We start from the raw sequence: 15,599 nt of genomic DNA on the forward strand, positions 1-15,599 counted from the left end.
GTTGGTAATGATGATTTTGATAATGATGGTGATGATGATTATTACTGATGGTGTTGATGATGGTCGTTGATGGTGATGATGATGATGATGGTTTATGATAATGGTGATGGTGATGATAATAATGACATGGACCCATTTCAAAATACTAGTTAACTAAGTAGGTACACCCAACTCTGCCGCTCGGCCCCAGCGCTGTTTGTGACGGGTTCCAAATTTTTAAAGGAACCCGTTTTTCATACTTACTTACTGGACAGTACGAGGTTACTTCCAGTACCACTACCATGAGTTTACAGTGACCGTACTCGATAGCGACGGCGTAAATTATTTGTAGAGGCGCTGTACAATTCTTCATACAAATAATTTACGCCATCGCTATCGAGTAGGTACGGTCACTGTAAACTCATGGTAGTGGTACTGGACATTAGCAGCCCAGTCTCCAGGATGCGTTACTTTCTACGACATTTTTGATGATGTACCTAATGGAAAGATTTCATACCATTTTTGAGAAAACAATTATGTACGAGTATGTATGTACCTGACTCCTACCTGTCAATAACTGCGTCAAAAAGAAGCGCGGGAAATAAACAACGGTAATTAATAACAGGTGTCGTAAAGAAATTATGTATGAAGATTTATTTTATGATTATTCTAAGTATTCATTAGAGTTTATTATCGGGCAATAGTCATGTTGTAAAGCAGTTGGTGCCAGGACGAGCGGGCTTGTTGCGAAGCCTCCTTCCAATTCAGAAAGCGGCCGGATCTGGCGTTCGCCAGCCATAAAGGTGAATCGCGAGTAGCTGCAAGGGCAGTGGCTTCTTCCAGACGGTTGTGGACCTTTCGAGCTTCTTCCAGTGCCTGTTACATTTATTATCATTTGTAATGTTATTGGTTTGTTGAAACTTGTTATAGGGTGGAAGGCGCAACACGATGGAACACTGTGCCAGTGGTGGACACAAAAGTACCTAAGAAACATTTTAAGATATTTTTTTATATGTATAATCATGTGGCTATAAATTTTTTCACTACATCTTATAACGTTGTTGTATTAATACATCAGCGCGAAATTTCATGTATCCAGCAGACGATTTTTTGACTTCGTCCCGATCCCGTGGGAATATCGGGATAAAAGTAGCCTATGTTATTCCAGATGTCCAGCTAGGTATCAAATTTCATCCAAATCAGTCCAGTCGATTTAGTGCGAAGGAGTAACAAACTTACACACGCACACGCACATACCTCACGAACTGTCTGATTGATAATATAGAGGTATAGAAGTAATTATAGGATGAGCAAACACCTACAAAAACCGGGCAAGAGCGTGTCGGACCGGACACGCCGGAAATAGGGTTCCGTAGCCATTACGAAAAAATTAAGTAATATTTTTGTAAGGGTTTCGTATTTTGTACGGAATATTCCAAGTTTAGGTATAATTTATACCTTAGGCTGCTATTTACTCTTAAACTACTAATAATTCTTATGAAAACTTAACCGTTATAGTTTTCCTTGTAAGTTTGATATACTGCCATCCTAATTTTCTTAAAATTTTTCCACCCACTGGTTTTGATTTTAGGGGGGGGGGGACGCTCGATTTTAATGAAAATTTGCACTTTAAAGTTGAATATTTTGCAAACAAATCACTGAATCGAAAAATAGTGGTTTTAAAAGACCTATCCAACGATACCCCCACACTCTAAGGTTGGAATCACCCCCACTTTACGTCTATGGGAGGTACTCTAAAAAAAATTGTTTTTGAATTTTTTATTATACCATTTTTTCGGCATTGTTTACATATATATTCGTGCAAAATTACAGCTTTCTAGCATTGATAGTCCCTGAGCAAAGCGGCGGACGGACAGACCAGACAGACATGGCGAAACTATAAGGGTTCCGTTTTTCCATTTCGTCAAAGTGTCACTCGCGTCATCAAGGCGAATCTAATGACGTATCATTTATCAAAATCGGTTCAGCAGTTGAGTAGTTACGAGAGGACATAGGAATAGACATACATACATACATACGGGTCAAACACATAACCCTCCTTCTTCGCAGTCGGGTAAAAAGATACGTACTTGATTAAGAACAGTAGTAGCTAAGGCTTGGCGACCTGACAAATAGAGCGTATTTGCCTTCAGTATGATCCACCTAGGGTACATAGCACGACAATTTTTCGCATCATTCTCCAAACGAATTAGTTCACGATCGGCTAGTGAGCGCAGTTCCATGAGGTCTACCACCTAAAATAAAAATGACTATCGTTAAATCATGTATTTTAATTTTTGTGGTACCAATCGAAGCGGTACTAAAAATTAGTTTACCTACCTTGCGTAAATCATTCACTTTCCTAGCTAGGCTTTCTAACATCCCTTCCGCTAGCCGCATTGCGCTTATGAGATGAGTTAATGATCCATCTGGGTCCTCATGCCCCATCCATCCCAGAGCTTCAGCTTCGAACCGTTTCGCTTTCCTCTCCTGGTTAACTCGCAACCAGTAAGTCCAAAGGCCCACGACGAGGCGCCTTCGCGATGCATCTGATATGTTTGTGTATAACGCATGCTCCGCGTAGCGACTTATTTCATTTGGTGGCTCCAGTTGAAATCCAGCGTCTAATACCATGTCCAAACACATGGCATAATACCAAGATTCACAATCTATTGATCTCTGGTTGTGTCCTAGATTAATCGTTTCTTTTACCACATCTACGGCTTCTTCTATTCGACGGCGAGAAAGTAAAATGTAAAACAGCTCGGGGATAATGTCTATAGAAACATTATCAGCGTGTAAAAAGCGACTAACTGTTAACGCTCGGAAGCCCGAATGGATGGAAACGGCTAGTTGACCTCGAGCTACTCGAGCACGGAATGTTGCCATGAAGAGTTTACCGAGTGCGTACAAGTCTTCGGCCCTGATAGGCCTTCGCAAGCGCTGTAGTGTATAAATCGCCAAACGCTCTGTGTCTGCCGTATTGTCTACAAACCCTTGCAAGAGATCGACCTGTAAAGCATTGCTGAACACATCACAAAGATCTTTAACGTTACAGTCGACTTTTCTCACTAATTTGAGGGCGCGGTATGCGCACGTTCTGGCCACAGTTCCATCTCCTAAAGCGGAAAATAGTAGAGTCGCGACATTCAAACAAAATATAGAATCCGCCAACATCAATGCTTCGTGTTTGCGATATTTTTTCCGTTTTATTCTTAATGAATTTATGACTTGGCTCATTTTAAAGAATTCTGATACTTTGTCGACATTTAAACGGTAGATACGCGTTGCCCGCCCGATAGCCAGTTTGGCGGCTGTTAGATTTCCAATCATTAGATTGGCAGCAGTTTTCAAGGAATATATTTTACCTAGAAATCTTTTAATATCGCAAGGCTCTATAACTCCTTGAATTATCGGCATATTACAGTAGGTTTCAGCATCATCCAACTTTAAGAACGCACCATCTGTATTATTTGCAATTAAGAATAAATAACTTAATTTGATCAAGTATTCGATCTCAATTAATTTCATATCGGCTCTATTGGCGTGTCGGATCAATTGCTCGTAAATCGTTATTTTCAGTTCTGCACAGCTGCATTTACTAAAATTGGTCTGAGATACGCCTTTTTCGATTTTAATAGAGAAAAACTTTTTGTTTGTATTTTGTTGTGAAGCTATTCCTTCATCATCGCTATCGACAACTCCTAAATTGTTCCAATCGCTTATGTTTTCTGCTTCCGCTACTTCTCTCAACATATCAAAGACTTTTATTGTACCAAAATCTGCACTGGGATTTCTATAAACGATGGTAGCGACGGTTACTCTTTTTGTAGATCGGCGACGTGGTGCAGCGATATCTTCACTATTTTTGATTTTCAATATCGGATTAAATTGAACACTATTACCTGAAATAGCACTTTGCATAGAGTTGTGTCCAGACATTGCGTTGGCCTCGCTGCTCGATCTGACAGGTTCATATATAGTTTTAATGTTATTTACAGATTCCGACCGCGATGTTCTTAGTTCATTATCGAATTCCTGTTGATTTTCCTCCAAAGAATTTCGAACCTCTTCTTCTTGATCACTATTTTCCTCATCAATGTTCTCAATATTGTCAACAGTGTCCCGTTCAACATCAAAGCTCATCGTTGACTGTACGATCATTACTGTTCCGCCACAGTCCGTACATTTTTGATCATTATTCTGTAAATTAGCAACGATACGCGCATGAAATTCTTTTTTTTGATTCAAAGGTAGTAATTCATAAAAAGCTTGTCTTGACTTTTTATTCTTGAATTTCATTACTTTACAAAACGCATACTTTGGTAAGTCATAGCTGTTTTCGGGGTCATAATCAAAAATGCATTCACATGATAGTACATGATGTTTTTCATATGTGTTAGAAGCGCCGCTGGGTACTTTAGATGTAGGCGGAGTTTTACGATGCCATCTACTTTTGGTATTCGCGCACCCTAGAATGTGCATAGAAAACAGCCTTTTTACTGCTTTTGCTGTTGTAAGAGGATTGTTTTCATACATAATACTTTCCAAAAGATCTCGTGACAGGACGTCTCCAATCACAGAGGCGATTTTCAGTAATAGTTGCTGATATGGAGTAAGTGAATCGATTTGAATCATTATCAATGCATCTAAGTTTTGCACATTGATATCTGTTTTTAATTCCTCCTTTTGAGTGACAATACAAATACTGATTTCTTCTGTTTTATCGTCTTCTATAAGTTTATTTAAGGTTACTTGATCTGTTGCTTTTAAAGCTTGAGGATGTAATAGATCAGGATCAGGGAATTGTAGTTCTTCATCTTTCCAATCTTCTAGTTCGTCATGTCTCATTTTCTTGATTTCAAGAGCACCACTTGAGAAAAGATGGACGATGAACAGCTCCACAAGTCCAGGCAATCCTTTACATTTTTCTCTAAGAGCTTCACATAAATCATTGGGGACGGCTTTTACGTCTAATATTTGACAAGCAAGTGGAGGAATCCATCGGGGGGCCAGTGAGCCCAATACAATTTTTCTTATATTGCTGTTAATGAATACACTGTACAGCCAACTATGCACAGAGCTAAACTTCCCTCGGCGGACTGTCATCACTGTAAATATCTTATTTGAATTCATCATAATTGCAATGTATGGCCATGACACTGGATCGAGATTGTGTAGGTCGTCTAAAAATACAGTAAAGATACCAGGTATTGCTTGTATTAATCTAGAAAATATCTCTTTAGCTTTATCTGCACGTTTATTGACATCTTGGGTATATACTCCTTCATGAAACGCGAAACGTACTTTTAGTACATCGTTTAGGTAACAAAGGTCTTCATCATACACATGTAGTAATTGGACGATCATTTCCTCCTTTTCAAAACCCACGATTGGTTCTTTAAGCCCAAAAATTTTATCGATAATTTGAGTAAGTGCTAAGTAAGGGGTTGCTGAATGTATGGAGGTTAAGCTGACGTGGCACGTATTGAAGCCGCAGTTACTCGCGTGGCGTGACATCCATTCCAAAAGTTTAGATTTCCCCAGACGAGATTCTCCCACCAGCAAAAGCGCATCGAAATCTCTATAAGAATTATGAGCGTCATTTAACCAATTTTCAAAATATTCCATTTCATCACTTCGATCAAGAAGTGGTGGTATCATTGGGATGTCGTATAGTTCTTTTACTCTTATTTCTTCAGTGTACTCGTAGATTTTACCCGGGTTCATTATACCTTTGAGTTCGGCTTTCGGCTGGAGAGTGAAGCCGTTTGTAGACATTTTACTTTTAACGAAGGTAGATTCGTCGCATGTTATTTTATTACGGAAATAGCACATCAGCCTTGCTGCTTTATTAACGATGGCTCCGATAACGGTAAATTCTCTTCGTAAGGGGTGCCCTACGACCCCACAATATACTTGTCCAGTCGTTACGCCGATAGAGACTTGACAGACACCGTCCAATGCCGAAACCGATTTCTTTATGCTGTATGCACATTTTAATGCTGCTTGAGCTTCACATTCATGTTTGAAGCCCCGCAAGCCGAAAATGACTAGCATCATGACATCTTTATCGAATAATATGATTTTGTTTACACAACCCATTGATTTGTATACGATTTCGCATATGATTTGGTAGGCATTGTTGACTATTGTGATTAGTTGTAGATATGGACATTTCCTTGGTTTGAGAGTTACAAATAAAACTGATACTTGCCTCATTTCTGTGAGGTACTCTAGTGGCTGTTGCGCGTCTATTTGAGTGAGTACAGGCCGAACCATAAACTTACGAATCTCAACACCAATATTTTTGTCTTCAGCTACTAAAATAGCTTTTCGGAAGCTTAATGCCTCATGTTTCTGTATAACTTCAGTTGTACTGATACTGTTACTGGAACACCATATGGTGTCAGGAAGGTTCTCAAGAGCACAAAAGGGTTTTTTAATTTTTATCATTGTTCCAAATCCTCCGAACGGCTTAGAGACATCTTTCTCGCGAGGATCGTACAAGATAGATCTTATTGTAACGTGTCCATCTTCATGAATGACATGGTCATAGTTTCTAGAATAACAATGACCCCAAGCATTAGGTGTCAATTTGACTTCACCGGAAACGCAAACACTTTCAGCTAGTTTGGCTTCGATTACAGGCAGACCAAATATGACGTAGTTCATTGGTAATTTATTACCGATTGTAGCAAAAATTATATTTCCAGCCGAAATAGCTAATTTCACTCTAAGATTTACTTTAACATCAGTTTCGTAGGAGGAAAAGGAATGTTGTATTAACAGAGCGCACGCTATTGCCGTATGAATAGTGTGACATAGAAATGTTCGTTTGTCAGTCTTCCAAAGCGCTAAAAAAGCATCGCCGGCGAACTTGATGATGTCTCCCCCGTGGTTGTAAATCATTTCTATAAGGGAGCCGAGGTAAGTGTTGAGTGTGACGGTGAGGCGGTAAGTGCCACCTTTCCCGGTGTTGTTGTAGCGTTCAGACAACGCTGTGTAGCCAGATACGTCGGCCATCAACAACACTCCAACAAAACGCTTTGGCTCGGCCGAGTCGAATCTGAAAATAAGTTCGTTTCTAATTATTTCGAAAAAAGTTTCAGTTTAAGCGTGTTACAGGGGATTAGAAAAGGAAACAAACTTTTCCATAAGTAAGATTTCATCAGGGACCAAGGTAGACAACAACAATGTTTGTTTCTTAGTGAGCTGCACTTCAACATCTTGATCAGAGATACACTCGCTGAGTTTCTTGCGTCTGAAAAACTCTTGTTCCCAGTTCATTTCTGTCGATTTGTCGTCATCGCTTTCTTCTTCCACATACTCTGTTTTACGCGACATTTTTCTTCCAAAGTTTTTCCATTTCTCTGTGTCAATCATAATGTTTACAGAATTCCTACGGGACCGAGCCCGGGTCTTTCGGAAATTCATTTTAGTGCTTTTAAAGTGTAATTACAGGAATTTTGAATTTGATCTAACCGTCCATGTAAAATGTAATTAGCCACTTATTCCTTATCTACTCTATTGGGATATAATTATCGAGTCGGTCACGATACGATCAGTGAGATTTTCAACAGTCTTACGTGTAACCTAACTATAAATGAACTTGTGTCAATTATGACGTTAAACCACGTAAACATAACATGATAGGAACCTTAGATAGGAACTAAACTTGAACTAAACTCTTGACCTTGACAGTCCCCGTCAAAGTAGTATTTTTGAGCAGACTCTTTTTATCCACGACGGAACGGAGAAGGTCTTGAGAAGGTACATTATAATATAATGCGTTTATTGCGGGAGGTTGCTTATTCTTATTTGTAAAACGACTGTTCCTGTTTATTTTGACTCTCTACTCGGCATCGATACGGAATTTGTTTGTCTTCATCATCATCATTGAAGAATCAACCAATTTAACTAGAAGGCCTTACGTGCTGGTATCTCCATTTTCATAGTCCATTTTTAGGGTTCTGTAGCCAAAATGGCGAAAACGGAGTTTAGTTTAGTTATAGTTTCGCCATGTCTGTCTGTCCGTCCGCGGCTTTGCTCAGGGACTATCAATGCTAGAAAGCTGCATTTTGCACGAATATATATGTAAACTATGTCGACAAAATAGTACAATAAAAAAATTAATTTTTTTTTTAGAGTAACCTCCCATAGACGTAAAGTGGGGGTGATTCCAACCTTGTAGAGTGGGGTATCGTTGGATAGGTCTTTTAAAACCACTAGGGGGTTACTAAAACGATTTTTCGATTCAGTGATTTGTTTGCAATATATTCAACTTTAAAGTGCAAATTTTCATTAAAATCGAGCGTCCCCGCTCCACCCCTCTAAAATCTAAACGGGTGGGTGGAAAAATTTGAAAAAATTCAGGATGGTAACATGGAAAAGAAAACTATAACGGTTAAGATTTCTTGAGAATGATTAGTAGTTTAATAGTAAATAGCAGCCTAAGGTATAAAATATACCAAAACTTGGAATATTCCGTACAAAATACGAAATCCTTAGAAAAATATTACTTACACAATTTTTTCGTAATGACTACGGAAACGGAACCCTATTTCGGGCGTGTCCGACACACTCTTGGCCGGTTTTTATAGTCCAGGAAATATGAATTGACCGTATGTAAGCTACACTAAGTACATAACAAGTTACCATTTAATATATTTTTAACTATATGCGTTTATGTAACTGAGTATTATAATTATAAATCAGGAGCTTTACTTATCATTTAATTTTTCACTATCAAGCTCTACGAACAATAAAATACCATTACTCATAACGTAATCATATATAAAAGATCGGTTCAAGGAAATTTATGAAGTTCATCTGTATTAATTACTTATACATACCAACCAACATGTAAATTATAGCGTAGGTACTGAAGTTAATTAGGATAACTCATTAAAAGATTTTATTATCATAATAGATAAGCGCGCTGTAAATATAATAATGATAATACTATTTACCTATCCGCAAAAAAAAACTTTAGCTAATAGAATAGCGTAGGTAGTGGTTTGATCTCTATCTCTATTTGATGAGGATCATGGATTCGAATCCGGACTCGCTCCTCTGTTTTTCGAAATTTGTTTTTAACTAGCTGTTGCCCGCGGCTACGCCCCTTTCCAATTTAAAAAAAAAATTGTTTAGCACATAACCTTGTTCTGGCAGTACCTAAGGAATACAACAAAAAAAGAATAGGGATGTTGACGCCATTAAAAAATAATTCGAAGGCACGACTCCATTAAAATAACGCTTTATTTTATCCCTGAAAACCAGATTAATTTTCGATGTTTGTTGCTTTAAAACAAATAAATAGTTAGTTGATTGAGTTGGCGAACAAATAGCGACTTATGATGTCATAAGTCGCTATTGCCATTGAAACTCTATGGGAGACTTATGAGAGGAATTGGTCATGCTTCATTTTTTTTGGATGGTTATATATAATGTATTTGATAATATAGACTATTTTAAGAAACTAATTTTCGGTATTTTTTTTTTAATTTAATCTATCTACTATAAAAATATATATCAATTTATTGCTGGCGTGACGTCATCAATCCTCAATGGATAGTGTAGTCTTTGACTGCACAAAAAAAACAGTTTCGTCAACGTCAAGGTATTAACGTCACCGCGGACTGCTAACCTCAAAAACTTGAAATCGCATACGGAATTGTTTAAAATGGAAGGCTACAAGTGTTTCGTCCCTTTATGTCCGAATAACAGCGGGATAACCCGGATTTGTTATTCGTACCAATCCAGAACGACTGCAAGAGGAATGGTGTCGTAAAGTGGACAAAAATACATCAAAAACTATTTTGCAGTTTTGTTGTGAAGATCATTTATACGTATGTACTTATTTAAAACAAACACATTACTTTTACACAATTGTTTGTATATAATATAGTCGCTTATATATAATAATAAAGTCTTGACCATTGAGTACTCGTATAAATTAGATCGTATTTATTAATTATTATAATATTGTTTTATTTTGCAGCGAGAAGATATCCAAAATTATTACAAATGTAGCTGATGAATGAGCAACCAGTAATGGCACGAAATGCTCAGCTTCGACGCGTTCCATTAACTGTGGGTCAGAAGCGATCTGTTTTGTGTGATTTACTACGATGCGAGACACACAAGAAACACCAAAGAAACAAAAGTTAAACCAAAATATAATACCTAGTACTTCAGGATCAACATTACCAATCAAAGTGAATGCTGCAGTGCAGTGTGAAAAGATTGTGTGTTTTGATAAGGGAACAAATACACACTTTAAGAAGAAGATATTATGCCAAAGTCCAAGAAGCAGTACCTCACTGTGGGAGGAAGAAGTTGTCAATGTACAAGAGGCATCTAGTCCTTCAATAAATAACTTTCCTTCAGAAACAGAAAGTGAAGAGATTGTTTCAACTAAAATCTAATTTGAAAAATCTATTTTTAGCACTAATCTATAAAAACCAAAAACTTATTTAGGTTTTCCTCAAAATATGTTTGGTTAATAAACACTATAGTAGAAAAAAGTGCAATAAAAACAAGTATTATGTCTTTGATAATTACATTATTCAAAATCAAACAGAATGACACATTGGATAGAATGTGTGATGTATTTGAAATAACTCGACCGAAGATGACAAATCTTTCCAACAAGGTGTAGAAGTGTTGGCAAATTATTTCCAAAACTTTATATTCTTGCCATCAGCCTTACAAATAAAAAAATTTACCTCTGGTTTTCAAAATTGACTATTCCAATGTGCAAATGATAATAGACTGCTTTGAAATTCAGATAGAAAAACCCACAAATCCTTTGAGGCAATCTCAAACCTGGTCTCAGTATAAAAAGCTGTAATACTTTAAAATATTTAATTGGTTGTACTCCAAGTGGCTTTATCAGTTTTATATCCAAAGGTTATGGTGGGCGGATTTCTGATAAAGCCCTTGTGGAAAAGAGTTGCTTGATCGAATGTCTTCCTGTTAACGCAGTGATATTAGCCGATAGAGGCTTCAAAGAAATTGAGTCTGCATTAGTAAATAAGAATATAAAACTATTGCGTCCACCAAGCGTTACGCAAATCAGAAACCTTCCAGAGAAGAAGTCCTTAAGAGCAAAACGATTGCAAGTTTGCGAATCCATGTTGAGCGTGTCATCAGGCGAATTAGAGAATTTAAAATCTTAAAGCCCACTCTGTTGTCAATCACAAACATGTAGGCTTCTTGGATCAATCATAATGATTGCTTGTGGGCTTATAAATTTGCAGGGTGATTTAATAAAAATAAACTGAATTTGTAAAGACATGAATTGTTTTATTTTAATAATAATAAAATATGTTTCTGTGATACAAAAAGTAGGACAAAAATTAAAAACATATTTAGTTTAAAACATTCTTCAGTTGTTAACATTTTGTGTAGTACTGCCAAGACATAAATATACCATTTAAAACTGCACAAAATTAGAATCATCCTAATACTCATTATACATACACATTGAAGAACTCATAAGTATGTATACTACACATACACTAATTTGTATACATCAACTGTTACATTAACATGTATATGATATTAAGCTAAAAAATAAATATTCACATATATGTAACTATTGTAGCTGCCAACCCTAACGCTCCGCGCAGTCATAGGTATAAATATAAATTTCAAGAATACGGCTAAGTTACTTGTATTGTGATGTTAGTTACATTTGGCACTTAACATTATTTGGATATATAAAAGTTTTCCAAAAAGTTGTCGGACTAATGTGCCATCAGTCTTGCAGTGAGCAGCTTCATACAATTTTGAAGCAGTGAGCCGTCCCTGCCGAATATAATGCCATATTTACTATTTACCTGATTTGCTGTTTCTTGGTTTATTTTTCTATATCATCTTTACCTATTTGGTGATCTAATGTGTCTTTAAAATATTCAAAATCATGATTACTTTCCTTTTCAAAAAATCTACCGACATGTCAGAGATTAAAAGTTTTTTTTTTTAATTGTTGTTGTAAATTACATATTAGTGAACCTTTTGCATCTCTTTGCACACATTGTTCATAAAAAGTTGTAAAATTGTAGGATCTCTTGGAGCATCTTAATTTTTTAACATTTTTGTATACATCTTCTGCCAAAACATGTTTAGTTCGTTCAGATCCCAAAGTAGGCTTAATCCAGAAGCATTGTGTAGATGTGCAGGAAGGCTCACAACTCTGCTTTTCAAGCCAAATATAAAGCAGTAAAGAATGCTTGCAGCCACCTTAAAAAGAAGAGGTTGGTATAAATAACTGATTGATTTGAGGTTAAATTGGTAACATCCTGCCTATTTTTATATTTGTAAGTAATAAAAAATATTATAAAAAAACTATAGTTACAAAAAGACTTTTTTTTAAATCAATCAAAGTTACGCAAGGAAAGATTTAATAGATCTTACCTGCAGAAGCTGCACAATCAGAACAGTTTGACTAAGATTTCGGCATCAGTTTCCCTTATTTTGGCCATTACAGTATATGACTTTTGTGTTCTATGCTCTGGTACAATTCTGGCTTTGACAATACAGATTCCCAAGGTTCTCTGCACTTCCACATATCCCACAGCTGAGGACAAGTAACTATCCCGGGATGACCTAAAAGGGGAGAAAATAAATTCAACTGTAGTACTATTTAATTTGGTATCAAAATAATAAAGTTGTTATTTTTAAGCCAGAAATTTACTTACATAAGAGCTTTAGCTCCTCTTATTTCAGCGATGTTGTGGTTGCTAGAATTCGTCATGAACTCCAGTATCATAACATTGTCCACTAGTGGCAAATTCCGGTAATCGGCTTTTTCGAAATTAGCCGTCCTTTTGGCCATTTCTGTTCCGTTAGAGGATAATATGCTGGTTTTATTTACTCTTTGTGTTTAAATAACAAACAAACTACAATTACTACAAAACGAAACGATACGTCAACGTCACGATTGTGTTTGACTTAGACTAGACAGACGTCGGTGTTTTTTTTTGAATAAGGCATAGGAATCATTATCCATTGTTCATTTGATGACGTAGAGAAAGGTCATTTGAAGATCAAAACATTTCAACGAATATCTTAATAATGTATGTTTTTTTTTTAAATCTGATACATAGAAACTGTACCGAAAGCTTGTTTCTCGAAATGGTTTTGAGATTTCCATACATATTAAAAAAGTTAGCATGGCTAATTGTGTTTAGACAGCTCATAAAAAGTACGTCAGTTGATTGGTGGTGTCAATATCTCTATTATTCAATGTCGGAATGACTATTGATGATAGAACAAAAGAAAAATACAAACTGAAACATAGATGCACAGAAAAATCAGAAAAAGAGACCAGCGCTGGGAATCGAACCCAGGTCCTCAGCATTCCGTGCTGCGTGCTATACCACTACACCACCACTGGACAGGAGTACAGACACAAATTTCTCTTATATGCACCACATATCTCCTTGTTTGTTTCTTATTTAGTCACTTAAGCAGCGACACTAGCGAAATATATGCTTTTAGCCCTCATTGAGAAACTTTCAGCACTCCATTGGAACTAACCGCTCACCCGGACAAGAGATGTCGCTATTAAGCAATCAAATTAAGATTGGATTTTGATTATTTTTTTAAATACAAAAAGACTCCAAAAACCATTATTAAAAAAAATCTACATTATTATAGAATATATCAATATCTACAAAAAACTTCGCGATATCATATGTCCAACTATTGTAGTTATGTCACTACAGCTACTTTTTTACATTTTAAAGGTTGACTGAAATGCCGAATAAAATCAGACCATGTTATGCGTGTTGTTTGGCAGGCTCCCACCAGGTGGACTGACGACATCGTGAGAGTGGACCGGTGATGCAATGCAAGTTGTCGTTCATTGTCGTTCTAAAGGGGAGGCCTTTGTCCAGCAGTGGACGTCTTCGGGCTGATGATGATGATGATGATGATGTTATGCATACCTTTATTTTAATCCTTATCGAAGGAAATAAATAATTTCATATCCAGGACGGTTTCAATACATGTAAAAATCTTTTTGAATTATTCAAATCGGACGTTACATTCAAAAGATATTACAAATTTAAAAATATCAATTTAACCAAAAAATGCATAATTGGGCCATTCTCTTAAAAGTTGTACCCAAACTTTTTTTTCTGGGATTTTGATTTTTTTATGTTATGTATGCCTACTCGGAATTGTCAGTTAGGACACCTATTCGAGTTCAATATGTTTGATCGCGCGCACATGCGTTCTATTAGGATGATGCCTAAGGGGGCTCCCGTACAGCAAACGTGTTATTTTTGTCGATTTTTGCTAATGTGGTATAGGTAGGTACGGAACCCTTCCTGCGGGAGTCCGACTCGCACTTGGCCATTTTTTTCCCGTGCGAAGCCGGGCGGGGGTCGCTAGTTTATATACTTATATAGAGAATATTGATATAGATTTATTAATTGACTAGTGGTTGCCCGTGACTTCGTCTGCGAAGAATTTCACTATCGCGTGCCCGCGGGAACTATAAAATCTCCGGGGTAAAACCAATGTACAGTCACCAGCATTAATATCGGCCACAGCGGCGCATGCAAAAATATCTGACACGTCCTTCCGGCCCTAGAAATAGAGTCGTTTTAGATATTTATGCACGCTTGTTGTGTTAGATATTGGTGCTGGTGACTGTAACTCAGTCCTTCTCGTGGCCTCTAAAATGTCTCTAACCAAATTTCATCACCATCGTTTGATTACTTTAGGCGTAAAAGAGTAAACAAACAACAAGCACTACTACTGAGTAGTAAAGTCATTTCTGTGGTATTCATCCGTCGGCACTATACTATACTACTAACTACTACTATATACAGAAAAGATAATAGTACAAGTAGTAGGCCAAGTTTCTTAAAAAATCCTATTGCGTAAGTACGTTGAAAAAAATCCTAGTAAAAAACAAGTCTAGCTAGGTGCTTATCTATGAATGACTAGTCCATTGAAATGTTTAACAGTTGGGTTCCCTTACTAAGAAGTACCTAGGCGACCGAGCTTTGCTCGGAGTTCTTTTTTGTTAAATCCTGTTTTTTTTGGAGAAAGCAAAACGCTAACAAATTTATGTAACATAAATATAACGAATAATATTTTTTATGTCACTCATAGCTTGCCGGGCCACATGGGTAAGTACAGCTACATTAGAACCAGATTTTTATCACTATAGGAAAATAACCGTTAGCGAAAATATTCCACTTTATTTATCAGCAGAGATACGTACTTAATATTTGATGAAATTATTTATGTACCTACTCACAATGGGTTATTAACTCTAGGTACGTTGTTTACGAAGGTTTATGGCCATTATCGTGTGGCCCTTCTTAATGTGTTTGCTATCAGTTCATTATTACTTACAATCGACTTCTGAGGCAAGGTTTCATTGTTATATTATAATAGTTGTTACCTTCGACTTCGTCTGCGAAGAATGTAGGTACATTTATCGCTATCCAGTAGGAACGTTCCATTTTTCCAGGACAAAAACTAATCTTTTGTTTTTCAGGTTCAGATGTTATTGCATGATTGTGATTGACTAACAGATATCTTCAAAAACTTTCTCGTCATTATCCTGACTAATATCACAGAATAAATAAAAG

At 36.7% G+C, this 15,599-nt stretch overlaps 1 protein-coding gene across 1 annotated transcript; it reads right to left on the reverse strand.

Annotated features, from left to right (window-relative positions):
• Positions 1-482: 482 nt before the first annotated feature.
• LOC141439233 (adenylate cyclase type 10-like) lies at positions 483-7,551 on the reverse strand. Its single transcript, XM_074103440.1, has 4 exons — positions 7,130-7,551; positions 2,320-7,048; positions 2,070-2,234; positions 483-855 (listed from the first exon to the last, which is right to left on the reverse strand). The coding sequence occupies exons 1-4, from the start codon at positions 7,414-7,416 to the stop codon at positions 670-672; spliced, it is 5,367 nt and encodes a 1,788-aa protein (XP_073959541.1). The 5' UTR covers positions 7,417-7,551; the 3' UTR covers positions 483-669.
• Positions 7,552-15,599: the final 8,048 nt, after the last annotated feature.

Source organism: Choristoneura fumiferana, chromosome 20 (genome assembly GCF_025370935.1).
Source record: "Choristoneura fumiferana chromosome 20, NRCan_CFum_1, whole genome shotgun sequence".
Classification (NCBI taxonomy): domain Eukaryota; kingdom Metazoa; phylum Arthropoda; class Insecta; order Lepidoptera; family Tortricidae; genus Choristoneura; species Choristoneura fumiferana.